The sequence below is a fragment of the Vombatus ursinus genome, unplaced genomic scaffold (genome assembly GCF_900497805.2).
Source record: "Vombatus ursinus unplaced genomic scaffold, bare-nosed wombat genome assembly UNPS02008961.1, whole genome shotgun sequence".
Lineage (NCBI taxonomy): Eukaryota > Metazoa > Chordata > Mammalia > Diprotodontia > Vombatidae > Vombatus > Vombatus ursinus.
The window spans coordinates 14,670,113-14,696,772 of record NW_020948739.1 but is presented as its reverse complement, the minus strand read 5'-3'; the positions used below and the strand labels follow the sequence as shown (position 1 = coordinate 14,696,772).

The 26,660-nt window shown below is 36.7% G+C and overlaps 1 protein-coding gene across 2 annotated transcripts in view; it reads left to right on the top strand.

Moving 5' to 3' along the window:
• The window catches only part of ANGPT1 (angiopoietin 1), a 321,756-nt gene that overhangs the window by 180,674 nt on the left and 114,422 nt on the right, over window positions 1-26,660 (top strand). Inside the window, exon 4 of one of the 2 annotated variants that reach the window (XM_027849877.1) lies at window positions 15,165-15,394. In XM_027849877.1, the coding sequence (XP_027705678.1) occupies window positions 15,165-15,394 (230 nt within the window). Of the gene's footprint in view, window positions 1-15,164; window positions 15,398-26,660 lie in introns of both variants that reach the window. The other variant, XM_027849876.1, reaches the window with a different exon arrangement.

Genomic DNA, 26,660 nt, shown 5'->3' with positions numbered 1-26,660 from the left:
GGAGTATTTTATGTATGAGGTTGTACAGTCCTTTCATGCAGAGCTATCCTGCTGATTTACATCCTGACAAATAAAATGCATCACTTGTCGGGTTAAAAATGGCTTTCTTGTCTCATTAGATTTAGTTTTTCTTTCCTAAAAAGGTCTGAGCTAATACTTTGGGTTAAAATTTTGCAACATTTCTCACTTATTTCTTTATTAGTGACCTTGGGATATCATTGAGAAATTCTAAACTTGCCCTTCAGAGATTCTTTTGTGCTTGCTACAGTTTCAGTCTCACTTTTTTTTTTTTTGCTTCCCACAAAAATCAACCAACCTCTTATGTTCTGTGGAAGTATTTGGCCCCCAAAATTGAAATTACGCAACCAACTCCTTGATTGAATCAGAAAGATGTATATTTCCCTAGCTTGTCCATATACAAGGACTAGAAAAGTACATACAGTCTTACATATCAATCATTCAGCAGCATCTACTGATCAACTCCAAGGGTGTGTGTTTCCAGGTACGATGCTGTTCTTGCTTGGGAAAGAAAAGTAGCTTTCCTTCTGGGTGCAATGCTTTTCTGTTCTTGTTTGGGAAGGAAAGGTAGCCAGGACACAAAGTTTTTCCATTGATTAGATGCTACTTTATCCATTCAGTAAAGGAATAAGTTAGGCAGTTAGGGTTGAACTTTTAAACCTGAGGTCTATCTTTTATTCCAATTGCTATTTCAACCAAAGGAATTACAGAATCTCAGAGATGGAAGAAATTCAGAGTTCATGTGGTCCAAGTGGTACCCAAACCAAGACTCCTTTCAATAACATCTTGAGAAAATGATCATTCAGCTTTCTTACATGAAGACCTACAGTGAGGTGAAATCAATCACCTCCTGGGACAACCCTGCCCACTTTGGGATACCTTTAATTGTTAGAAAAAATTTTAGATGGAATTTAAATCTGTCTCTTTGTAAATTCTATCCACTAGCTTAGGAGTTAAATTACCTAGGCTCATAAACTTTAGATTTCTCCTTAGGTTTATGTAGGAGGGGTCATTTTTCCCCCATAAGTATGATGTCCTTTTTTTTTTTCCTATATCCTTTAAATATAAAGTAAGCATTAAGAAAATGGTATTGGTTTAAGAATATTAAGAAATTGGTGCAGTCAAAGAATGTCATTCTGATTCATTCATATTACCCTATGATCCTCCAAAGTGATTGTCTTGTCCAAGTACTATTGCACACATGTATAGAAAAAAAATTTTTTTTTCTATCTACTGAGCAGTCATAAAGTAACTGCAGTAACTATCAAATGATTCTCCGGGTGCAACACGATATGACCTGAAAGGAAGAGGGAAGTGGTCTCTCTTCTGATCCACTACAGAAGAGGTCAAAGAATGGTGCCCTCCTATTATAGAATAGGGGAAATAAGAACATCATTATATTAAATAGAGTTGACATCATGAATATTTCTCTACATTTAGTGATTGTTAAACATTTGACAGTTTACTTCTCCAGCAGACCAAAAGTTTATCAACTTGATCCTCTGCCATTTGGCAGTAGAAAAATAAGTAACAGCATACACTTCACCAAAATAATGGCTGTATTGACTTTTTGATGAAATGAGACACCAAAAAAAATTCTGATTTGAATTCAATATAATTTGCAAAGTACTATGCATTTATGTGCCTCATTTTTCTTAGATAAAATGAAGTTTGTTACTCATTAATTTTAAATGATTAAATGATGATGTTTTCATAGAACTTTATGGTTTTATTATCTCATTATCACAATAACCTGTAAGGTAAATATAAATATAAATACAAATATTATCATCATATCTATTTCATGACTGAGAAGACTGAACTTTAAACAATTTAAGTGATTTATTTACCTAAGGTCACACAGCAAGGGTCAGATTCAGATTTAGAACCTAAATATCCTAATTTCACATTCAACACTTTTCACTATTCCATGCTGCTTTTTTCGAAGTCTTCCAAGTTTAAAATATATAAATAATAATATTCATTATTATGAACTTCTATAATTTTTGTAGTGCTTCAAGCTTTGCAAAACACTTTACAAATATTGTCCCATTTTATCCTCACAACTCTGGGTGGTAGTTGCTATTATTACCCCCATTTTACAGTTGGGGAAACTGAAGTACTTGGTACTCATACCGAAACCTCTGCCCTTGAGACCTCTCTGAATGAATGAAGGAGCACTCCTCCCAGAATCTCCATTTAAAGAGGATAACCAATTCAACCTTCTCTTCATTTTCACCCCCACTCCTTTGGACTTTTCAACAAGCTTCCTCTCTATCTGGTACCTTCCCTCCACATTCCCTTCCTCACCCTCCCAATAACCCCTCCTTGATTTAATTTGGCTTCCTTTTGTGTATTGTCTTCCCTCTTTAGAATTAAGCCTCCTTGAGGGCAAAGATTTTCTTTCCTTTTCCCAGAACTTAGCCCAGTGCCCAGCACATAGTAAGTGCTTATTAAATGTTTATTGAGTTGACTGAGGCAGACAGAGGTTAAGTCTTTGCCCAAAGTCAAATGCTAGTAAATGTTGATACCAGATTTGAAGTCATGCCTTCTTGACTCCAGGCCCAAGGTTCCATCTACTCCTTCTCCTAGATTTCCCTAGATATGAAATATTATATGGTACAATAAGGATATGATAATGCATTTATGATCTGATATGAATATGAAATTATATAAAATAGGAATTATGGTAATTTTATTTATAGTTACACAAGGTTGGATAAGTATTTTAAACAACATTGGAATAAAATCTAATTTCTTTTTAATGTCAGCATAGTTTGAATTTCCTAAGGCCTGTAGATGTAGCCAGGATTATAGGGATACAAAAAATATCTATTTAAAATGATAGTTCTCAATTTTGTTCATGATGGTCTGAAAACTATAATAGTATGAAACAATAGGGCTAAAAATATTGTCTGAATTGACCTAGTTTCTGAGAGTTTGTTTTATTTAGCTTTGTTTCTTAATTGGTAGTAAACATAGAATCAAAAAGGCAAGACAAAAATAAAAACAAAACAAAAACACACACACACACACACAAATCCAAACACCCAAACAAACGAAAAAAACAAACCTTAAATAACCTGATAGATTTGTGGTTTTCCAATGTGACTGAGATTTGAGAACTGACTAGAAGCCTTGGATTCAGAGAGACAAACATTCCATCTTAGCCCTGAGAGTGATTTATGCCTATCACAATCATTGAATTAGAATGTGAGATTGATTTTTGCCAGGGAATTCTAGACGGGACATGTATGGTCTATGACATGAAGATTGAGCGGAAAGATTCAATACACATCTACTAAGTGGCCACACATTGTACTATGTGCTAGGAAAAAGACAATTCATGTCCTTGAAAGCTCATAGTCTTATGGGGGACACCACAAGCAAACAAATGTGTACAAACAAGCCATATACAGAATTAATAGGAAAAAATAAGCAGAAGGAAAGCACTAAAATTAAGAGGAATTAAGAGAGGCTTCTGGTGGAATTTTAACTGGGACTTCAAGGAAGTGAGAGAAGCCAAGAGGTAGAGAAGAGGAGGGAAAGAATTCCAGGTATGAGGGATAGCCAGAGAAAATGGCTAGAAATAGACCCAGAGCCAAAATATGTAGTGTCTTGTTCATGGAATAATAAGGAGACCAATGTCATTGGGTTTGAAAGGAATGCAAGTGAAGGAAGACTGGAAGCAGGGGTTGTTAGGTAAGGAGGGAGTTAGGTTATGAAGGGCTTTGAATGCTAAACAGAGGATTTTGTATTTGATCCTAGTGGTGATAGGGAGCTACTGGAATTTATTATGGGTTGATATGGTTTGGTCAGTGCTTTAAGAAAATCACTTTGGCAGCTGAATGGAGGATGGACTGCAGTGGGAAAAGATTTGTGGTGGGTAGACAACCTAGCAACCCATTGCAATAGTCTAGTCATGAGGTTCTGCAGGAGGGTAGTATTAGTATCAGAGGAGAAGAAAGAGATGCTGCAAAGGTGAAATCAACAAGGCTTCACAAAAGATTGAATTTTGGGGATGGGAGGTAAGGAGAAATAGAGGATGATATCTAGGTGGGGAGCTGGGGACACTAGAAGGATGATAGAACCCTCAACAGTAATAGGAAAGTTGGGGGGTGATGGTTTTGGGGGAAAGTTAATAACTATAATTTTGGATATATTGAATTTTAAGATATCTACTGAACATCCAGTTTGAGATGTCCAAAAAACAATTGGAGATGCAAGATTTCAGGCTAGTAGAGAGGTTGTGACAAGATAGATAGATTTGAGAATTGTCAGCATAGAGGTGGTAATTAAATCCAATGCAGCTGATAAGATTATCAAGTGAAGTAATACAGAGGGGAAAGAGAAAAGTGCAATTAGAGGAGATGATCTAGATGAGGATCCAGAAAAGGAGACAAAGAAGGAGTATTCAGTAGGAGGGGAACCAGGAGAGAATGGTGTCCTGAAAACTTAGAGAAGAGAATATCAAGGAGAAAAAAATGGTTAATGGTGTCAAAGACTGCAGAGAGGTCAAGAAGAACAGGCAGTTGAGGAAAGGCCACTGGATTTGGCAATTAGGATATCACTGGTAACTCTGGAGAGAGTAATTTTGGTTTAATGATGAGGTTGAAAGCTGTATTCTTGGTAATTAAGAAGAGAATTGAGGGTAGAGGAAATGGGGGCATTTATTGCAAACAGCTTTCTCAAGCAGGTTAGCCACAAAGGGCAAAAGAGCTATAGAATATAGAGTTAGTGGGAGTAGAAGGATCATGTAAGGGTTTTTGAGAATGAGGGAGACATGGAAATGTTTGTAGGCAATAGGGAAGGAGCCTGTAGATGGAGAAAGGTTATAAAGAAGTGAGAGAGAAGGGACAATAGAGGAGGCAATTTGCTGAAAGAGACAGGATAAAATGGAGTGGATAAAAATGGAATCACTTGTGTAGGTAGAGGGGTTTACTTTGGCAAAGGGTAGGGCCACCTCTTCATGTGAAACAAGAGTGAAAGATGAAATAGTGGAAGAAGGCATGATATAAGATGAGGAGGAGGGGAGTTGAGGGAGCTCTCAGTCAAAGGCTTCAATTTTTTCAGTAAAATATGAGGCAAGGTTCTTGGTTGAAAGGGTGGTGGGAAATTTTGAGGAGAGATGAAAAGATTTGGAAGAGCTGCTGTGGAAAGTGAGATAATAAGTTAATAAAGGAAATATGGAAGGATTACCTAGTAGCAGCAAGGGCTAGGTTGAGGTTATGTATCATAAATTTTAGTGGACCCACTCAGAATATTTGTGTGAGTTTCTCCACCTTTGTACAGCAGCAAGTGTGTAAGGGTAAACATAGTGGACAGTGGCAGTAATCCAAAGCTGAGGTTTAGCAGGGCACAGTTAAGATGATAAGGGGACCAACGATTCAAGAGAAGAGGATAATGTATAGTTGAGCTGGTTCATCAAGGGATCAAGACAGAGAAGGCAGAGAGTGGCTAGTACAAGGGTGATAGGCTGGGAAAAAACTGAGAGGCTGAGGGATTGGAGGTCATGAGGCAAATGAAGGAAAAGGTTTGGTGTGGAAAGGTAGAGGGAGAAGTGGAAACCCAACAAACTGTGGTTGGATAAGGGAATTTCAGAGTTTTTGAATATGTGTATTTGTGAGTAATTGAAAAATCAAAGACATGACTATTTTTGTATCTTTATGTGTGGCTGAGCTATTGAGATTATACTGTTAAGTTTTTGTTTGATTCACATTTCATTAAGTACTAGAGGAGGGGACCATGTGGACATAATGAGCCATTGTATTGTCCCAGCTTTAAAACAAATTGATTGTTGTAACAAGGTGTGACTAATTAAATTTCCAGAAACAAAGGAGATACACAGGAAAAGAAAAAAGAAAAGAAAAACTGGTGATGAGTATCTGCTGGCCCCCTAGAACTTCCACAGTGATACCCACAGCTATAGGCATTATATTAAAAGTTTCCCTTCATGAACTTCATCAAGGTGGGGAAGGGGCAAAAAAGACATGGAAATTTTTACTCATTCCAGGGCCACTTATTTATCAAAAGAAAAACAACAAACACTTCAAGAAAAGTCAAGGAAAATTGACATTTCTCGTGAGACACCAATTAGTTATTGTCTGTATTCAATGTCATGCATAATGCTGGAAATAAAATATTTTTAATTTTTTATGTTATTACAATGAGGCCACTCTTTACATCTCTATTGGACCACCAGAGATCACCAGGCAATATTTTAGTAATTATTCATCTAGACTATTTTTCTCTTTAGTCAAGATGAAATACATTCTTTGATTAAAAATTTTTATTATAAATATAATATTCAGTAAAAAACATAAATGTTTTGCTATACAAAGAGCAAGAGTCTTGTATAAGAAACTGCAAACTTATGTCATGCAATTTTCAAGTAAATACATATATTATTACAATTTAACAGTTATAACAAAATTGCATTATTTATTTTTGTCTATAATTTTTGTTGTTTTGTTACTTGGTTCATTTTGCCCTATAATTCTACTATTAGGTATATGTTCCAAGGGAAAGTATCCATATGTGTAACTAATATTTTTCAGACAGATGAATTTATCCTCCATTTATAGAAGCATTTATAAAAGGTTTTATGATTCTCAATAATTCATTTGAACATTTAGCAATTCTTTCATAGTTTGGGAGGGGGATGCTTATAAAACCCTTATTGATCCAATTTTGAATCTCAGGAAAGTTTTGATTTCTGATTTTGAGAAACTTTTCATTCCTGAGAGAGGAAATGGTGACTTCACCATACTCTTGAATTAACCATAGAGCCACCATCAGCAGTTCCATCTTTGTAACATGTGTTGACACCATCCCTATAAAGAATAAAGATGTTTTTGCCAAAAAAACAAAAAACCCTGAAACATCTGCAAACTGGTTCAGACCAATACATAGGGAAGGTCTGTACATTTTTAACATTTCCTCCCAATCTGACAGTAGCAGTCATTATGCAAATAGAGCTAAGCAATTGTCACCACTGTGAATTCACTGGCTACTGCGTTCAGAAGTTTATTGCAGGAAACAATAAGGAAGGAGAGAAGAGGTGCTCTTTTCTATGAAGGCATCAAGATAGATTCTGAGAATGGAAGTACTTCACAATGAGAGATGTTTTGTTATTGTTAACTATGACTAGAAGAAATAGAATAATATTAGGACTAGGCTGAAGCCACAGCCATGGTTGAAAGTTTACTCACAGAGAACCTTCAACTCAAATTCAGAATTCTGATTTATTTGATTTCTTTTATTTTTCCATCCTAGGGCACCTCTGCCCCAAGCTAAAAGGGAAGTGTCAAAATGTGATCAGTATCTGTTCTCAAGGTATTTCTAGCATGATGGGAAACAGGAAATACTGAGAATCTTGTGAGAAACTATTCTTGTGGAATGTCTGGCCCAAACTTACAAACCTTGGAGGTTGGTGGCATCCACAGAATTGTTCTTCCCTGATACAGATCAGAAAATTTTCTTTAGAGAGTTGCCTCAGTGCACTAAGTGGGTAAAATGACTTGGCCAAGTTCACTTAGCGTGTATATGTCAGAATGTGTTGCTTGGTCTGGTTGTTTTTTGCCTTCTTCTTACTTAAAAAGTTACCACCATTGGGCAGGCCCTCATCACCTCAAATCTGGCTATTGCAAATGCCTGCTGGTCATTCTGCCTCAAGTCTGTACCCCTCCATCCCCATATATCATCCTTTTAGCTGCAAAAATGATTTTTTTTTTCTGAAGGGCAGAACTAACTATGTCATCCCACCCTGCCCCGTTGTGTTTCCCTCTAACCCCCACAATCAAATTTAAAATCCTTTGGTTGGTTTCTAAAACCCTTTACAACCTGGCCATCTCCCACCTTTCCAGCCTTCTTATATTTTACTCCCTTCCACGTACTGTAAGATCTAGAGATGTTGTCCTTTTTGCTTTTTCTTGAATATTCACTTATTAGTACTCTATCTTTTGACTATGCTTTTTTAAAAAAAATTAAATTAGCTATTCTTTAGCATGGAATGCTCTTTTTCCTTAACTCTTCCTTCTGGCTTTGCTAGCATTCTTCAAGACTCAGTTCAAATCTTATGTTTTGAAAACGGTTTCCTGTTCCCAATGCCTTCCCTCTAAGATTACTTCTCATTTATACTGTATATGAACAGAGTTGTTTGCATGCTGTCTTTTCCATTAGAATTGGAGCTTCTTGAGGACTAGGGTCATATTTTTGCTTCTCTGTATAACTTAGTACAGTGCCTGGCACAGAGTGAGCACTTAATGAATACTTATCTAATTGACTGACTGAATTCAGTTCTTTCTGACTGCATGAGTGGCTCTCTATCTATTGGGCCATGCAAAATCTCAGAGGTTAGGATTAGCATTCAAATTTAGAGTTTTGAGTCTTAACCAAAGCAATACTCTGAATGGAATACCACTGGGGAAATGAGAAGAGATATCTCTCTGGGCCATATCTGAAAAAGGATCAAGACTGCCTACTCGACCTTAGTTAAATGGAGATGTACAGTAGTCCTACAGTTGAATTTTGACCACAGGGCCAATAAAGAATAACTCTGGATATTTAATATCTTGGAGTCCAGTTTATTCATCTGTCAAATTGGGATAATAATGTATCAACCTCTTAGGTGATACATTGTGGTATATTATGAAGAGCACCAGATTTTGAGGGAAAAGAATTAGATTTATTGGATTAGATTTATTTTCTTATATTTATATTAGTTCTTATATTTATATTAAATATTAGATTATATTAGGTTTATATCCTAACTCTGCTATTTACTACCTGAGTGATTATGAGCAAGTTATTACTCAAAAGCTCTGTTTCCTCATATGTAAAATAGAGATATTGGTACTTGTAATGTCTATCTTAGTGGAATGCTATGAATATTAAATAAGAGAATGTATAGAAAACATGTTTTTAAAAGGCACTTAAACAAATGTGAGTTATTATTATTATTTTAGCCATGATAGGAAGGTCAGATATTTTATGTGATTTTCCATACCCATGCTCTCTTGCCTTTCCAAAGAAGGGAGGGAGGTATGTCCTCATTGTCTCTTGTTTGGCACCAAGCTTAGCCATTGTAATTTCACAGTATTCGGAGGGTCAGAGCATTTTAGAATTTGAGGGAGTCTCAGCAAATAACATGAAGGAAAAGAATTCCCACTGTAAGGTAATTGAAAATGGTTATCTAGATACTTCTCCATGAGCTCCAAGGAGAGAGAAACTACCCTTCTCGAGTTAGCTTATTCCACAGTTGGATAGCTCTAGTTGTTGGGAAGTTTTTGTTAACATCAAGTCTAAATTCACATATTCAAAACTTCCACTGATTTCTCTTGGTTCTGCTGTTTTGTTGTTGAAAATATTTCCATTTGTGCTGTTGTATTATATTGTATTCCTAGCTCTTCTTCTTTCACTGTGTGATTTCATGAAAGTCTTTGAACATTTCTCTGGATCCATCATATTCGGGGTTTCTTCTAAAACGGTAATATTCCATTAAATTCATGTACCACAATTCATTTAGACATTCCCTAATCAATGAGTACTTGCTTTATTTTTTCTAGTTCTTTACCACTTCAAATACCACTGTTATAAATATTGGGCCAAATCTAATAAAATGAAATTTATTAGGGATAAATGTGAAGTCCTACCCTCAGGGCCAGAAAAATAAAGTTGAAAAGTACAGCCTAGGGGAGGCATGGCTACTTGACAATTCATCCAAAGACTACGTAGGGGTTTTAATGGCCTGCAAGCTCAACGAGTCACCATTGTGGCAGCCAAAAAAGTGAATGCAATGTTAGCTTTCAGTAAGAAGCATCGTGTCTCAAGTAAAGGGAATGAAGCTTTTTTTTTTGTTGTTTTGTTTTGTTTTGTAAAGGATCCAGTCCTGTTTCTTTTTCTGCTAATGGTTCCCCTTGGTTACAAATCCACTGAACCTCTTTGGATTCACTGGTACAAAAAAGTTTGTACCTCAGAATCCATTGGCAGGTTTTCCCTGTCTGCATGCATTTACTATATATTCAGTTTTGTTTTCCTTGACTAAGATTCAGTTTGTCTTCTTCTTCTTTATTTTTTATACTACAGGGTGGTGTTCTTTATCTAGCCTTGGTAATACAGAAAATTGGAAAGAGGTTCTCCTTCAAGGAGAACAAAGGGAGATGAATAATAAGTGCATGCATAGAGAGAAAAAATATGCCAATGGCTTGCTAAGTACAAGCTTCTTTGTCTTAACGTATCCAGAGAGGTTCAGTGGATTTGTAACCAAGGGGAACTAGTACCAGGCAAAGAAACAAGTCTTAATCTTTTACCAGAAAAAGTCCACAAAGTTACTGATTCTCCAAAGGCCTGGGGGAATCATTTTCTCCATAGTCAGATTCTTTTGATCATCTTCCAGCTTCCTAGACACTCTTCTTTTCAGTCTAACCTGAAGAAAGGAAAGGTAGGAAATAAGCACTTTTTATAACAAATATCTCATTTGATCCTCACAACTATCCTGTGAGGGAAGTACTATTATTACTCCCATTTTACAGTTAAGGAAACTGAGGCAAACAAGGATTAAGTGACTTGCTCAGGGTCATACAGCCAGTAAGTGTCTGTAGCTAAATTTGAACTCAGGTCTTTCTGACAATAGGCCAGTGCTCTATCCCCAGTGCCACCAGCTGCTTCTGAATGTGAAAATATGTTTCTTCCTACGTGTTGCAAATAATTGTCCCTGAAGACATCATCTTCCCTAAACAAAGATCATTATCAATTATCAAAAGGAGAGGAAGGATGAATGTGGTATGATAGAAAGAGCCCTGGATTTAGAGTTAGAAGACCTGTGCTGGAATGCCAGTGGTGCCCCGTATTATCTTGTGTGAGACCTTGGGAAAGTCCCTTCACTTCTCAGTTTTCTAATCTGTAAAATAAGTAGGATAGAGTAGATGACCTCTAAAATCTCTTTCAGTTCTATGGAACTATGATTAAAACAAAACAAAATAAAACAAAACTTTAAAAAAATCCAAGGAGATTTATCCAGTGATAGAAGTACCTTTGTGGTGGTGGTTTTTTAGATTTGAGATTTAAATTTGAACCTTGGACAGGAAAAGTGTGCTTCCATACTCTATATAATTCTGAGTTCACTATTGGCCCCTGACAAATAATGAATGAAAGTGGTAACTACAACAAAAAGTTCACTGAGGGACACATCACATATTGATTGATTGGGGGTAATGGAGAGACCACAGTGCATCACGTTTCAGGGGGCCAATGCCACTTTGCATTATTTTCTAGCACCAGTATGACTGTTGTGTTCTTATTAAAACCAGTATGAATCTTACTATTTTTACATCATTATTTGTAGCAACTAATTCTTAAATTCTCTTCTTTAATATAACACTTGTATTTTGTTAGATTCCTCTATTTAGTTTAATCATCTGAAATTGTGCAGGCATTAGGCCACTGATCTTTTATACAGGTGTTGAAACAAATTTAAAAAGAATGTAAGCAGAGGAAAAGCACACAGTTTACAAATGGCCCTCAGATCTGAAGTCTATTGTTGGTACGCATGTCAAGATGCTACAGAAGGTAGAATAATAGCTTACCCAACAGATGACCTGTATTCATATTTTTTAGTCTACCAGTAGAGACATCTGTGACCCTCCCTAACAGTAACATGTTACCAAAATGAAATAAAAATATTTCTCATTGATGATTCCTACTTGTCTGTTAGATCCATTACCCATTATCTTGCTTTGGTTGCTTTACCCAAGCTTCTATTCCAAAAAGGATCAGAGAGCACACAGAATGACCATGTTTTCTCTAAATCACTGCACTCCAGAGACTTCTGAGTGGTACCATTGAGAGCTCTCAGTGGGAGTGGGAGAACTTGCTTCTCCTTTTGAGATAAATATGGTACCAAAAGGGAGAAAGGCTTCCTAAACTCCCTTGCTGTAATGTATACTTCTGTCATGTTATAAGGCTATCATCAGAGGAGGCAGAGATGTGGGTATCTATATCCACAGACCTCTGCACTCGCTTATACACACATACACACACACACACACACACACACACACACACACGCACACTGCTCTGGTGCTAATGGCTTCCACAGAATGATTGCCCAGGTATATGAGATAACTGGGCCACACATCCCTAGACTAGAGAATGGAGTTATTGGTGACAGGGTAGAAAGGAGGCAAAAAAAAAGCCCAATAAAATTCTCTTTTCTTCTGTATATTCCAAGGAGCCATTACAACAGCCTGTTCCCCCAAGACAGGCAAGCAGAGAATTGGACTCATGAGATATGCTCTATTTTGGAATTTGAGAATTAATTCTAAAGTACTCCCTGGTGCCCCTTTTCTAAAATGTCCAGGAATGATCCAGCATGTCCTTTTCCAAGATAGAATAAGTATATACTGCAGTTCACTGGATTTGAATAACACCTTATAAACTAGGGACTGGTTGACCCTTCTGAAAACTGAATTGAAAAACTGAGTTGGATATCCCTGTAGGGTACTAATTGATTAGACACTCTATAAAATCTATTTTTAAAAATTTATGGGCAATTGCTAGGCTCCAAAAGTGCTTCTGCATAGTATCATTGTTTTTTAATATGCAAGGCAAGTACCCTTTCAAGAATTCTGAAAGGAGAGCTTAACTTGAATTCTCAAGAGCACTGAATGAAGAATGCCAATTTCAACCAATCTATCAGCACTTACTAAGTGCCAGCCATGTGACGGGCACTAAGTTAGTTTCTGTGGATGCAAATACAGTAAATTAAATAATCATTATATGCAAGGATCTTACAACATATGTGAGCCCAAGCCATCAGCCTACTGAAGTTTTTCTTTGTCCAAGCCAATTAAAATGCCCCATTTGAGAGCACCAATCAGCCAATCAACAAGTGTTTATTAAGCACCTACCAAGTGCCAGGCACAATGCTAAGCACTGGGGATATAAGTAGAAATAATGAAAAAAGTCCTACCTGCAGTGAGCTCAAGTTCTACAGGGGAAGCATCAAATAATGATGAAAATTTATGTAGCATAAATATAATAAATTATACAAACACACAAAATAGTTAAATATTGGGTAGTTTGGGAAGGAGGGAAGTAACACTAAGGAATTAGGAAAGACTTCATTCATCTTAAAGGAAAGGAGTTGCTTTATGAGGGCCTGGAAAGAGGGAGCACATTTTAGGCAAGGACATCTAATTCAAAGGTATGGAGATGAGAACAAGGAGTGCTATTGGTGAGAAATAGAAAGAAAGCTAGTTTGCTTGGATCGGAGAGTGAATGAAGAGGAGTAAAGTTCAATTTCACTAGAAATGCGGGTGACACCAGACTGTGTAGAGGTTTAAAAGCTCAACAGAGTAATTCACATATTACCCTAGAAGCAATAGGAAGCCCTTGGAGTTGATTGAGTAAGGGAGTCACATGATGAGATCTGTGGTTAAGGAAAATTACTTCAGTAATAATGTGTAATGTGGATTGAAGTTTTGAGAGATGAGGCAGGAATATGAATTAGAAGATTGTTAGAATAATTGAGATTGTTACAATAAAGAGGTAGTAAAAACCTGAATTAAGGTGGTAGCTTTGAAATTGGAGAGGAGAGATCAGATGAGAGAAATATTGGGAAGGTAGAAATAATATTTGGCAACTGATTGGATAAATGAAGTAAGGGAGAGTGAAGAGTAAATTATAATGCTGACATTATGAACCTGAGACACAGAGGGATAGTAATGATTTTGACAGAATAGGGAAGATAAGAGGGCTTAAGGTGAAAGAAAATAATTTTATTTTTAGGAATGCTGAGTCTGTGGGACATCTAGTTTGAAATATATGATAGGCAAATGATCATCTACAACTGGAGTTTATGAGAGAAACTGAGTGTTGGGTATATAGAGCTGGGAGTCATCTGCATAGTGATGACGGTTAAATACATAGGAGTAGTGGGGGGAGAGAGACAGAGACAGAGAGAGACAAAGACAGAGAAAGAGACAGAGATAGACACGGAGAGACAGAGAGAGAGAAAGAGAGTGACAGAAAGAGAGAGAGACAGACAGACAGACAGAAACAGGGAGCGAGAGAGAGAGAGAGAGAGAGAGAGAGAGAGAGAGAGAGAGAGAATAGAAAAAATGAGAATAGGGCCAAAGGCAGAACTTTGGGGTATGTCTACAGTTAGGGAGTATGATGTGGGTAATGAGCAAAGGATTGGTCAGGCAGATAGGAAACAATCTAGGAGGAGTAGTATAAGAACCCAGAGGAGAGAGAATCCAAGAGGAAATAGGTAAAAAAAAAAAGCAGATAAGTCCAAAAATGATTAAGAATGAGAAAAGACCATTAGATTTGTTGATTAAGCATTCATTGGCAATATGTAATGAATGAGGGAGAAAGAGAGAGAAGCCTCTATTGATATATATATATATATATAATCTATCTATCTATCTATCTATCTATCTATCTATCTATCTATCTATCTATCTATCTATCTATGATTATATCTCACCTGGTGAAAGATATCAACATTTAGATGGAAGGATAACCTAGAGTAGTGATTAGAATACGCAACAGAATAGAAATCTCTCTTCTTTCCAAATCTTCCCTACAATTTCATCTTAGTTTTATTGCTTCCTGACAGAATGGTTCCTCTATCTTTATATTTAATTATCTCATGGCGGCCTTGTGAAAATTCATCAGTGTCTTTTAATGTTTTGAAAACACCAGGTAAATGGAGCTATGTAAATACAAGACACTATGATTATTGCCATGCATATGTTTCTTTTCCAGCATGGTTCCACTATATCAGATGAGATCTTTCTTATTGGATTCAGACCCTGAATGGAAGTTATAATATTTCTTCTCCTGGCTTCAATTATTACTTGGGCCAGAATAAGCTACTTTCTGGGTATAAGGTACCTCCAGGAAATAACCTATATAGGGGCAGGGAAAAAAGGGGGGTGGTTTTCATGTGTTGCTTAATATGTAGTTCTTGTATACCTTCATAAAACCAATCCATGTATTTTAATCTATGTTTCTAAAAATAAAAGCATACCCATAGTAAATCCAATCTAAGTGCATGTGAAACACTATAAACCAACAGCAGATAGGAACTAAATATATATGCGGAACTAAGTAGTGTTATTTTACCTCTTTATTTGTAGTCTATTAGAGCATAAAATCCTAGAAATGGAAGAAAGACACAAGGAAGAGTTGGACACTTTAAAGGAAGAGAAGGAGAACCTGCAAAGCCTGGTGACTCGTCAGACATACATAATCCAGGAACTGGAGAAACAGTTAAACAGGGCGACCAGTAACAACAGTGTCCTGCAGAAGCAACAGCTGGAGTTGATGGACACAGTTCACAACCTCGTCAATCTTTGTACTAAAGAAGGTGGTAAGGACTTGTTCTTGATTTGGGGGTTTCAAATATTTGGCTTTAAATAATACAAATCCACTACAAATCATGACTTTCAGCTGATTTCATGGAAAGCAGTTGAAAATTAAAATTATCTGACCTTAGAAGGATTTTAGAAAATACTAAGTAAGTTTGGAGCAGATATCTAAGTAAGAGGTATTCTTTGTAATTGCAATTTGTATATTTATAATATCTTGCTTATAATTTTTCCATCTTCCTTTTTATCTTTTTTGGTCCATGTGACCACAGTAAATTTTTAAAAGATGTGCTTTCACGATTATTGATGTGGAGGCAAAAACTTTTAAACATATATAAAATAATTTAATAAATGAAATAGTGCACATGGATGAATAGAAAATAATTGATATTAGTATAAGAAGAGAAACTGAGAATTTCAGTTCTTTACCTGAAAAATGAGGAAGTCAAATTAGATCATCTCTAAGGCCTCTTCTAACCCAACTGACCACTTTTTAATCTGTGAGTTTCACAGAATTCTTCTCGCCTTACCTTTAAACTTAACATCCAATACCCTTCATTTTATAACACATGTGGGCAGAAGTCTCTGGAAAGCACAACATTGCTATGATGGAGGATAAAGGAAGACTGTAATTAAAAATGCATTAAGCAGCTATTTCAATTCAATTCAATGGGAATTTTTAGAGCTCAAGAGTTGGACCAGGCAATCAGGTAGGTACATAGAATACAAAGACAAAAATGAAACATTCCTTGCTCACAAGAAAAGTGGGAAATAAGTGCATTTTATTGAGGGGGGTACAAAGACAATTAAACAGAGATGATGACTGCTGTCAAGAAGGTTTTCTGAAACCTTACAGCCTTAGGAAAGACCTGATGCTTGAGATCTCAGTAAAAAATATTGTTCTTGTCCCCTTCACATCTATTTCTTCCCAGCACTCTGTGGAGTTAGTCTAAACGCACATCTTGAGAGTCCAATTCTTTGAGTAGCTTCATGTGAGTGAATAAGAAAGTTGAGATCAGGTGTGAATGAAATCAAGTTTAGTTATTTCGGAAAGTAAGATTCTTCCTTTAAGCTATTTAAAGTGAAAAGGAATTCACATTAAATTAATATAACATATTTAATTAACATTTTATCAGCATGTTCAACAAAGATGCATTCTTTAGATTCAAACCTTTCTCAAATTGAAGAGGATTTTATTAAATTATATAAATTTATTAGATAATATAAATAATTGCCTTGATGTCATACTTTTTCTCCATGATTACATATTAGAGGATTTGCATAATAATGATTTGATTCATTAATATAATTTCCAATTCACTTTGATATAAGCATACCTTGACTCCCCTCCCCTTAGCTATGTTAAATAACTTTGTAGTACATATTGTAAGGCAATTTAAAAAAAATTTATAATAGATTCCCAGAGCAGCATTTGGGTGTAGACATAAATGTAAAAAACAACCAGATCATCAATTTCCATTTTCCTAATAGTGTCATGAGATTCTACTGGAATGGAGACTTGGTATGATTTTACCAAAATAATTTTATCAGAGTTCATGAGAATAAAAAAATTAAATATTCATGTGAGTGAGCCATATCCTATTCTTATATTGAGTCTAATACAGTTCTGGAAAGATTGAAAACACATTGTCTTTATCATGCTGAGATTTGATTCAGATACAGTTGTCTTGATTTCAATGATAGAGGTTTCTAGGGATTCTTGAAAAGCTCAGATGTCCTTATGTTTGTATTAGAGCTTTGCTTTTGAGTCTGCATAAAAAGAATACATAGCAATGCCTCAAGCGTAAAGTAACTACCTTAGAATTAAGGGTACTCTTTAGAATCAGGACCTCTTGTCAAACAAAGAATTAAAGTAACTACCTTAGAGGTAAGAGTATGACTTTAAAATCAGGACCCCTTGCCAAACAAGGAATCTGTGTGACTCCAATCACAGGTTTTGAGATTTCTTTCTTTCTTTTTTTTTTCTGACCTGGTCAGTAAATACAATTATTAGGTTACATACATAGGTAGACTCAGAAACAGTGCTAAGTCTTTCTAACCTTTTTTAAATGTTGTTTTTGATAAAGTGTATCTTCTCAAGTAAACTTAGATACACATATAATATTTCACTGACCTCTGTCTCTCTCTAAACTGAGTTCTATCTTATTTTACTATGGGCACTATGTTAGTGTGACCATCTACTTAGGTTTTTGCTCATCAAACTCTTCAGGTGGTTCTCCACTTGATCGTTTATTAAAATGACTGATTACTTTAGGGCCTAAGAAGGCATTGCAAATGGGATGTTGACCTGCATGATAACTTCTATCTTTATTTTAGTTTTGATGGAAACCTTGATTTTCACAAGGACCAAAAGCCCTTTTTGTGAAGTTTTGTGAAGTCTAGTGCATGTTCATAAGCCTACTTAACATTCAAACAAACAGCTCTGTTCTATAACCAGATCCATTCAGGCAAAGAGCTCCTCCTGTCCATCAGATTTCAGATAGGCACTATTGCCTTATTTTGTCCAAACCATGATTAAAACCTTAGGCATTTTCATCATAATAAAAAATTATTGAGCATGAGTTGATAATTGTGGAGCCATATAAAGAGAGTCAAACATGTATGGTATCTACCAAAGTGGTACAGTGGAAAGAGTGCTAGAACTGGAGTCAGATAACCTAGGTTTGACCTACTACTTTATAGCAGTGTGATATTGGGCAGTCAGTCAATAAACATTTGTTAAGTTCCTATTATATTATATTACATTATATTATATTATGTTATGTTATACTATACTATATCATATCATATTATTTTATTTTATTTTATATTAGGTGTGAGTGCTGCCAAGCCCTTTTCAGGGCTGATTTTTACCTTTGGTGTCCACCTGATTCATCTTACTCTCACCTATAGCTCTAAGAAACTGTAGCATGTGCAGTGGCCATACTCTAGTAAGACATTTTGGCAGACAGTCTAAACCAGGTTGAAGGTAACTGACGGGCCTCAAACCCATTGGTGAGTTAGGGGTATCTACTCCAAGCATAAGGAGACCTCACCTGGCAGAATGGGCGGATGAGAATAATTTGTTCCAATAGACATGGAGGCAGCTGAAACAGGCATTGTGGAGCATGTAGAGCTTGGCTAGACGTGGAAGACATCAAGGTCATCCACTGCATCTTAAGTCATCACAAATCATCTTGACTTTTGTCTTACCATTCGACTCCTTTGGCTCTGGAACAGAGAGTAAGCCAGGCAACTTCGCACAACTCTGCCTCATCTAAATCCAATTTATGGACAAATCAAAAGACATTACCCATGCCATTTTACCATTTTTACTTACCTCAAAGTCCTGTGGCAACAGGCAAGTGAGAAAGCAGCAAGTGCAGATACAGTGGGAGCTGTAGATACCACCCTGCACATAGGCAGCCCAGGGCACAGGGTTGTCTTCTCACTGGACTGAAGCAGCAATGAGATTTGACAGCCCTGTGGGTGTCTGAACAGCCTTTTTTAAGGACCATATTTTCACCTCCTAGCATGGGGAATGGGCTAGAAATGGTATTTAACTTAACCCTGGCCTACTTACCATGGCAGGCAGGGATCCTATTTTGCAGTCGAAACACAAAAAAAAATGCATAAAAACTTTTGCAAAGATGATTCTACTCATCATTGATACATGGGATGTGTACATACTTATGGACAACATGAAATCCAGTAGCCCTTTGAGACAAACAGCTCTTGTGAAAGAACTCAGCGGGTATCATATCCAAATATCAGCCTTGAGTGAAACAAGGATGGCAAATGAAGACCAGCTCACCAGAGTTGGAGCTGGATACATGTTTTTCTGGAGTAACCACAGTGATGGGGAGCACCATTAAACTGGTATAGGTTTCACAACCAAACCTAATCTAGTGAACAAGCATGTATGCTTCCTAACAGGAATGAAGGACAGACAATTTCCACTTTCAGAAAAGTGCCCTGCCGCCATCATCGGGATGTATGTTCCAACCATCATGAACCCTGATTAGGTCAAAGATCCTGAAGAGACAGGCTAAATACTTCCAGAGCATTCTGAACAGACTTTTCATCAAGTAATGCTGAAGCCATTGACTGTATACCTCAGGTTAAAGTCAATCCTTCTCTAGCCTAACTTACTGCTGAAGAAGAGGTTTTGAATGCCATTAGGCTCCTCTCATGTGCCAAAGCACCTGGTGCTGATTCTATTCCAGCTGAGATTTAAAAGGCAGGGAATCCACTGCTCATCTAAGAGCCACCTGAAATTATCTGGGTTATATGGCAAGAGGAGGTTATCTCCCAGGAGTTCAAGGATGCCTCCATTGTCCATCTCTATAAAGGAAAAGGAAATAGGTTATCCTGTGACAATCACAGTAGGGCCTCTCTTTTAATCATTGGCAGCAAGATTCTTGCCAGAGTCCTCCTTAATTGGATGATCCTTCACCAGGAAGATGGTCATTTATCTGAGAGCCAGTGTGGCTTCAGAAAGGGCCAAGGAATGGTCGATATGGTGTTTGCTGCCCAAAAAACTCCAGGAGACATACCAGGAGCAGAATAGGGGTCTGTACACATTTATGCATCCGACTAAGGCCTTGATACTGTTAACCGTGAGGGCTTGTTGAAGATCATGGCAAAATTTGGATGCCCAGAGAAGTTCATCAATATTCTATGCCAGTTCCACCATGAAATGCTTGCATGATTTTTGGATAATGGATTATGTTCCTGTGCTTTCCCAGTCACCAATGGAGTGAAGCAAGGCTGTGTGCTTGCTCCCATGTTCTTTTCAGTGATGTTATCAGACACCTTCAATGAGGATGAAAATGGCATCAAAGTCAGCTACTGTACTGATGGCAAATTATTTAACTTGAAAAGACAAAGTAGAGGGAGAGTTTGCGTGTGACTTTTTGTTCACAGATGATTGTGAACCCAGTGCAGCCTCTGAGGCTGAGCTGCAAACAGGGTAAGGATTGATTCTCTGACCCTTGTGCTAATTTTGGATTCACAATTTAACATCAAGAAAATAGAGGTTCTACACTAGCCAGTGCCTCCCCATCCGTGGAACCATAAGTAACAGCAAATGGAAAGATTTTGAATGCTGAAGATAAGTTAACTTTACCTTGGCAGTATTTTCCAGGGATATACACATAAATGATGAGGTTGACTCACACATTGCCAGAGCTAGCTCAGTGTTCTTGAAAGCTCTGAAGAAAGCCTCTGTAGAAGAGAAGAGGTATTAGGGTGAAGGTCTACAGAACCATTGTGCTGATCTCATTGTGTATCTGTGAAACTTGGACAGTGTTCTAGTGCTATGCCAGGAAACTGAATCACTTCCATTTGACTTGTCTTAGGAAGATTCTGAAGATTGCTGGACAAGATAAGGTACCAGACACTGAGGTCCTTTCTCAAGCTGAACTGTCTAACATTCAAATTCTACTGCAAAGAACACAACTCTGATGGACTGGCCATCTTGTTAGAATGCCAAACGTATATTTACTCAAGAGGCTATTTTATGAAGAACTCACACAAGACAAGTGGTCACGTGGAGACCAAAAGAAGCAATACAAGGACACTCTCAAGGTCTCTGTGAAGAACTTTGGGATCAATTGCATGACATGAGAGACACTGACAAAAGATTGCTCAGCATATCTTGTCTGCATCAAAGAAGTTGCTTTGCTCTTATTAGTGAAGCAGAGTTGCAATATCTCTAAAGAAATGTTAATGTGCAAATTTAGAGACATCTCCACTCCAAATTTTTATGTGACTATTTGTACTCAACATGTAGTAGAGCCTTCTGAGCTCATAATGGTCTGATCATCTGTAATTGAACACATTGTACTGGATCCCAACATAGTGATGTCATTTTTGTCCTCTTTGAGAACGAAGGAAAATGATCAACCAATCAACTAGCCAATTATATACCAGGCACTGTGCTAAGTGCTGGGGATACATAGAAGGGCAAAAGACAGTTCCTGCTCTCAAGAAGCACATAGTCTAATGGCAAGCCATTGACCCTCTCTAAGCCTCAGTTTCCTCATCTGTAAAATGAGAGGATCAACTAAATAATTGCTAATGTTCAAAGCAATGGAAGAAATCACAGAATCAGATTTCATAGGCCACTATTTAAGACAGATGCTAGGATGAATGTAGTGATTTACAGTGTCTTCCATTGTTTTACTTGCATGAATATTTCTATATCTGACTTTAGGATGTATTTAGCTTTAATAATAATCAACATTTACTTTAATGTTTACAAGGTGCTTTAAGTAAATTAGCAAATTTGATCTTCACTATGAAGTAGATTCCCATTTCACAGATAAGGGAAACAGACCAACAGACCTATGCAACTTGTCCAGAGTCTCACGGCTACTAAGTGTGTGAGGTAGGGTTTAAACTGAGACTCTAAGTCTAACTTTCTACTAATTTCCGCATTCTCATTCTCACAAAATAAAATTTTGTGAACTTCAAGCACAGAATACGTAGTAGTCTTATTAGAATGTATGTCTTTTCTTTTTCTTCTCTCATCATCTGACAAATAAAATGAAGACAAAGACAAACATGAATTCAACAGCTGCCTTGCTCAAAAGACAATAGCTATGCTGAGGAATGTTTGATTATGGGTGTCTGGTACTCTGGCCTCTTTGCCAGAGGAAATGAGGCATTTTCTTCCTTCCCCATGCTGAGGAGTATTTTGGCTCTTTTCTCAGAATAATATTGCCATATGCTTGGAATTTACCACCCTTGTAGTATCTGTTGAACCCAGGAAGTAAATCATTCAATAACTGGTTGAGATTACTTGAACTCTTGCATATCCTATAAATTAGGAGTCTCAGGCCATAGCAAATAATAAGAGGAAACAACTTATTTATTTTTAATACAAATTGTTTTTCATTGATCTGGTTAAAATATTTTGTTTTAAATATGTGAATATAAAGTTAAATATAAGGTTAAAAGAAAAAAATAAAAGCCATTGGAAGTCACCTGTTTAAATTTCACAAAGAAAGTTTAGGAATGAAGGGAAAACAGTTTATTTTTGAAGAAAATTATCAAATTTCCACAATGTCCTTAAAGTGACAATCCTTCTTAATGTTTCTGTTCAGAAATACCAACAACTTAGAAAATGACTGGTTTTAGAAATGAACTTTATTTTCTTGTTAATTGCCTTTGAAGTAATTTTCTGAAAAGTAGACTTATGTGAATCAAGGATGATTAGTCAATGAAAAAAAAGTAACAATTTTTGAAAATAGCCCAGTTTTAGGCATCTCCTGTGAACTACTACCAAGCTACCACATTTTGGGGGAATGTGGGGTGGGAGTAGGGTGGGGATTGAAATTTTGTGGTTAGTTGTCTTTTGCAGTACACAACTTCAAATACTAGTCTGTAATTTTATCAGAAGAGGAGAAGGCAGCTAGCATGATATGATGATGGGAAAGAGCATTTTCTTAACATGCTGGTATTGCTATTATCAAACTCTAGTGCCCATTCTCTCATGGATTGTGGATCTCTGACAAACACAGAAGCATTACATAATATGGATTGGGTTCTAAAATATTCCTAGAATGTAGTCAAAGAGCATTTAGTAGAAGAAAGGCTGAAATATGCTACTGTGAGTGAAATTTTAACAGGGACAATGGGAATTTGTCATCATGATTAGCCTTCTAGATCAGAGTAAATATATCAAGGCAATGGAACCTTGATCCAAATCAAAGAACATCAATAATAATTCTTAGAGAGCTCATAAAAATTGTATTCCTTTTTGAGGATTATGTATTGTGTCCTACTTTCTACTAGGTGGAACCTCATTGTACCAACCATTGAGTGAATCTCTTTAGAACTACCATTTGATTTTAGGGCATAAAATGGAAGCTTTTTGAGGGCAGGAACTATTCCATTTTTCTCTTTGTATCTTTGGTGCCTAGCACAGTGCTTGGAACATAGGAAACACTAAGTAGGTCATGGTAATGCTAGAAATAGGAAGAAGTATAAATTTGTACAACTGCATTTTAAGGTATATAAAATATATAAATACAACAAGAAGTTAGTATGACCCAATAGGAAAAAAAATGCTACATTTACAATAAAAGTATTTTGCTCTTCTATTTATTACTTTTGTGACCTTGGACAAGTCACTTAATCTCATTGGGCTTCAGATTCCCTGTCTCTAAAATGAGAGGTTTGGACTAGTAAGTAGATAAGGTCTGTTCAGGTATTACTTTATGACCTTGTGGTAGACAGCAAAAAGAGATCTTTCAGACAATGTACCTAGAAAATCAGCTATCTAAAAACTAAGTGGATGAAGTTAAAAAAAATTATTTGATTTTGTTGGGGAAACATAGTAAGATGTCAACTGAGGAGCTACACTACACAGTAAAGCATAATGCCATTTTTTTTAACACAATGGCTAAATCTATATGCTCTGGAACCTTGCTTTATTGTTAGTTTGGATGTCTGGATTATTGGATAGTCATCTTACAAATGAAGTCTTTTTGTACTGTGATAGCTAAGCCTCTTGGATCAGGTCCAAAATAGACCTGCCTTCTATTTAACTCCACTGTGAAATAAACAATGTTCTTAGGTAGTCAAATTGTTAATTGGATAATAATTAAGATCATGACCTAGAATTACAGTTTTATTAATGCAAAGAATTCCAGGTCTGGAAGCCCTTTCCACAATTATATACCAACAACTCATCTGTAACTTAGTCTTAGAGAATGCTATTGGGCTATGCACCAGTAGAAGATTTGGCCCCAAAATAATTAAAATCAAACTGATAGACATTGTTGTTGTAAGAAAGTAGTTTAAAAGCCTTAAAGCATCATATTCAAATATACTCAAATAGATCTGTGACCTCATTAATGTGGAAGACTTCTCCAGTGATGCAGAATGACATTATTTTATTTCTCCAAGTCTCAGTTATCTGAAGGGTAAAATTGGGGAAATAATGATCCCTATTAATCTCACAGGCATGTGAGGAAAGTACTTTGTAAGTCACAAATTGTTATATAAATATGAACTATTTTCATAGTCAAGAGAAGGTGTAAGAATATCCAAATCCTATTTTTTCCTGAGAATTTTCTTCAGGCTGTGAATGATGCATTAAAATGCATCCAGTATCTAAAAAGTCACTAAACTGGGCATACCCTTTTGACTCAATGATATCTTTACTAGACCTATTCCCCAAAAATATCAAAGAAAGAAGAAAAGAACCTGTGTGTACAAAAATATTTGTAGCAGCTCTTTTTTTGTAGTAGCAAAGAATAATTAAATTTATGAAAATATCAAATACAAAATCATGATTTAAAAGTGCATCAGGAAAGGCTGAATGGCTAGACCCAAGAGAATAATTGTTCATTGTTAATTGGCAAAGAAGTTTCTAATGGAGTGTGTTCTGGGGATCTAACCTTTATCCTGTGCTATTTAACATTTTATCAGTGACTAATAATGAAGCCATATCTGTCAGGTTTATCAAATGTTCAGATGACACAAAGCTGGAAAGAATAGATAGTATACTGGATGATAGAATCAGGAGCCTGAAATAGCTTGACAGGCTAGAAAGTTGGCCTGAATGTAATAATATGAAATTTAATCAGGAAAAATAAATTACAAGACTACAAGCACAATATGAGTAAACAATGTAATATAGTAGCCAAACTTTTACCTAACACTCAGCAAATTGGCAAAGATGACAAAAAATGGCACCAATCAATGTTGGAGGGATTGTGGAAAGATGAACAAACTAATGCATAGTTGGTGGAGCTGTGAATTAATACAAATATTTTGGAATCCAATTTGGAATTACACAAATAAAGTAATTAAAATGTCCATGCCCTTTGACCTAGAGATTCCACTATGTTTATACCCCAACAAGGTGAATGATTAAAAGAAAGTTCCTATATACATCAAAATAGCACTTTTTGCAGTAGCAAAGAACTAGAAACAAAGCCCCTTCTATGAAAGAGGCTCATCCAATGGGAAATGGCCAAACAAATCATGGTGCATGAAAATAATGGAATATTGCTGTGCTTTAAGAGGCAATGAGCACAATCATGTAGAGAAGAATAGAAGAATTTACATGAACTGATGCAGAATAAAGTAAATTGAACAAAGGAAACAAAATCCACATTGACTACAACTAGTAAAAGGAAAGGACAAATTCCACAAAATAATTTGGGAGGAGAGAAGAAAAGCATCAGCACTAGCAGTGGCTCTGGAAACTGGTATTCATAGGAGTTGGTACAAACTCTCAAAAATATAAAGGAAAGGGCCGGTATTGTGAAAGGCACCTCCCCTGGTAAAATCGCAGGTACCCCAAAATGAAACAGAGCCCAGGCTCCTTAACATCTGCTAGAAAGCCCTTTCCTCTACACTGAAGAGTAGCATTGCCTTCGGGGATCCCTGTGCTCCTACCTTGGGGAGCCGACTTTGGACTTACAGAAAACATAGATACATTCTTGTTTTAAAGAAAGGTAGTTGCTGAGGGGGAAGGGAGTGTGCCCTCCCAGAAAGGACCTTGAACTGGAGTCCTTGGGGGGTGGTCCAGAGCTAGGGGAGCCTCAGCTAGGAGAAGAAAGACTGAGTATCCCTGGTTCCAGGGCTCCTGGATTAACAGGCACCAATCACACTCTAATCTGAACCATCTGGGCTATTCTTTAGCCTCAACTGAGTATTTTAGGTGGAGGAGGGGAATCCGAGCCCACAGCCACAGATTCCCCTCTCTTCCCCAATCAAAGCTACAGGCACCAGCACAGCCCCAGGCTCTATCCCTGTCCATTATGGTGAAAAAAAAAAGCGTTAGAAGAATCTTTACTATCTTTTTGATTTTTGTTCATCTTCCACCTTCATCATTAAAGGCCCTCAGGATAATTATGATTAGTTGGGCTTCTTGCCAGGCTTCCTTTAAGCCACTTTCACCCTTCATTACTTCTGTCTCTCTGTTATGAGGCAATGCTGCTCATAATCAAATTCTGTAATCTTCCTCTATAAGATTTCACAAATATGTTTATATTCAAAACTAGTATTATCCTTGGCAGTCATATATTTTGACTTGGCAAAAAAGCAAGTGTGTGCTGACAACGGTATCTTCAGGCTCTCATTATGACAACTGATTTACAAAAGTTAAACTACCACACAAAAATGATATGCCCATGTCTATGTCTTTTCTTCGGTCCACTTCTCTTTTTCCATCATCAATAATTCAGTTAAAGAGGTCACAAGGTAAAGAGGTGATGGAGTCAAAGTGCAGAATAAGACATATAT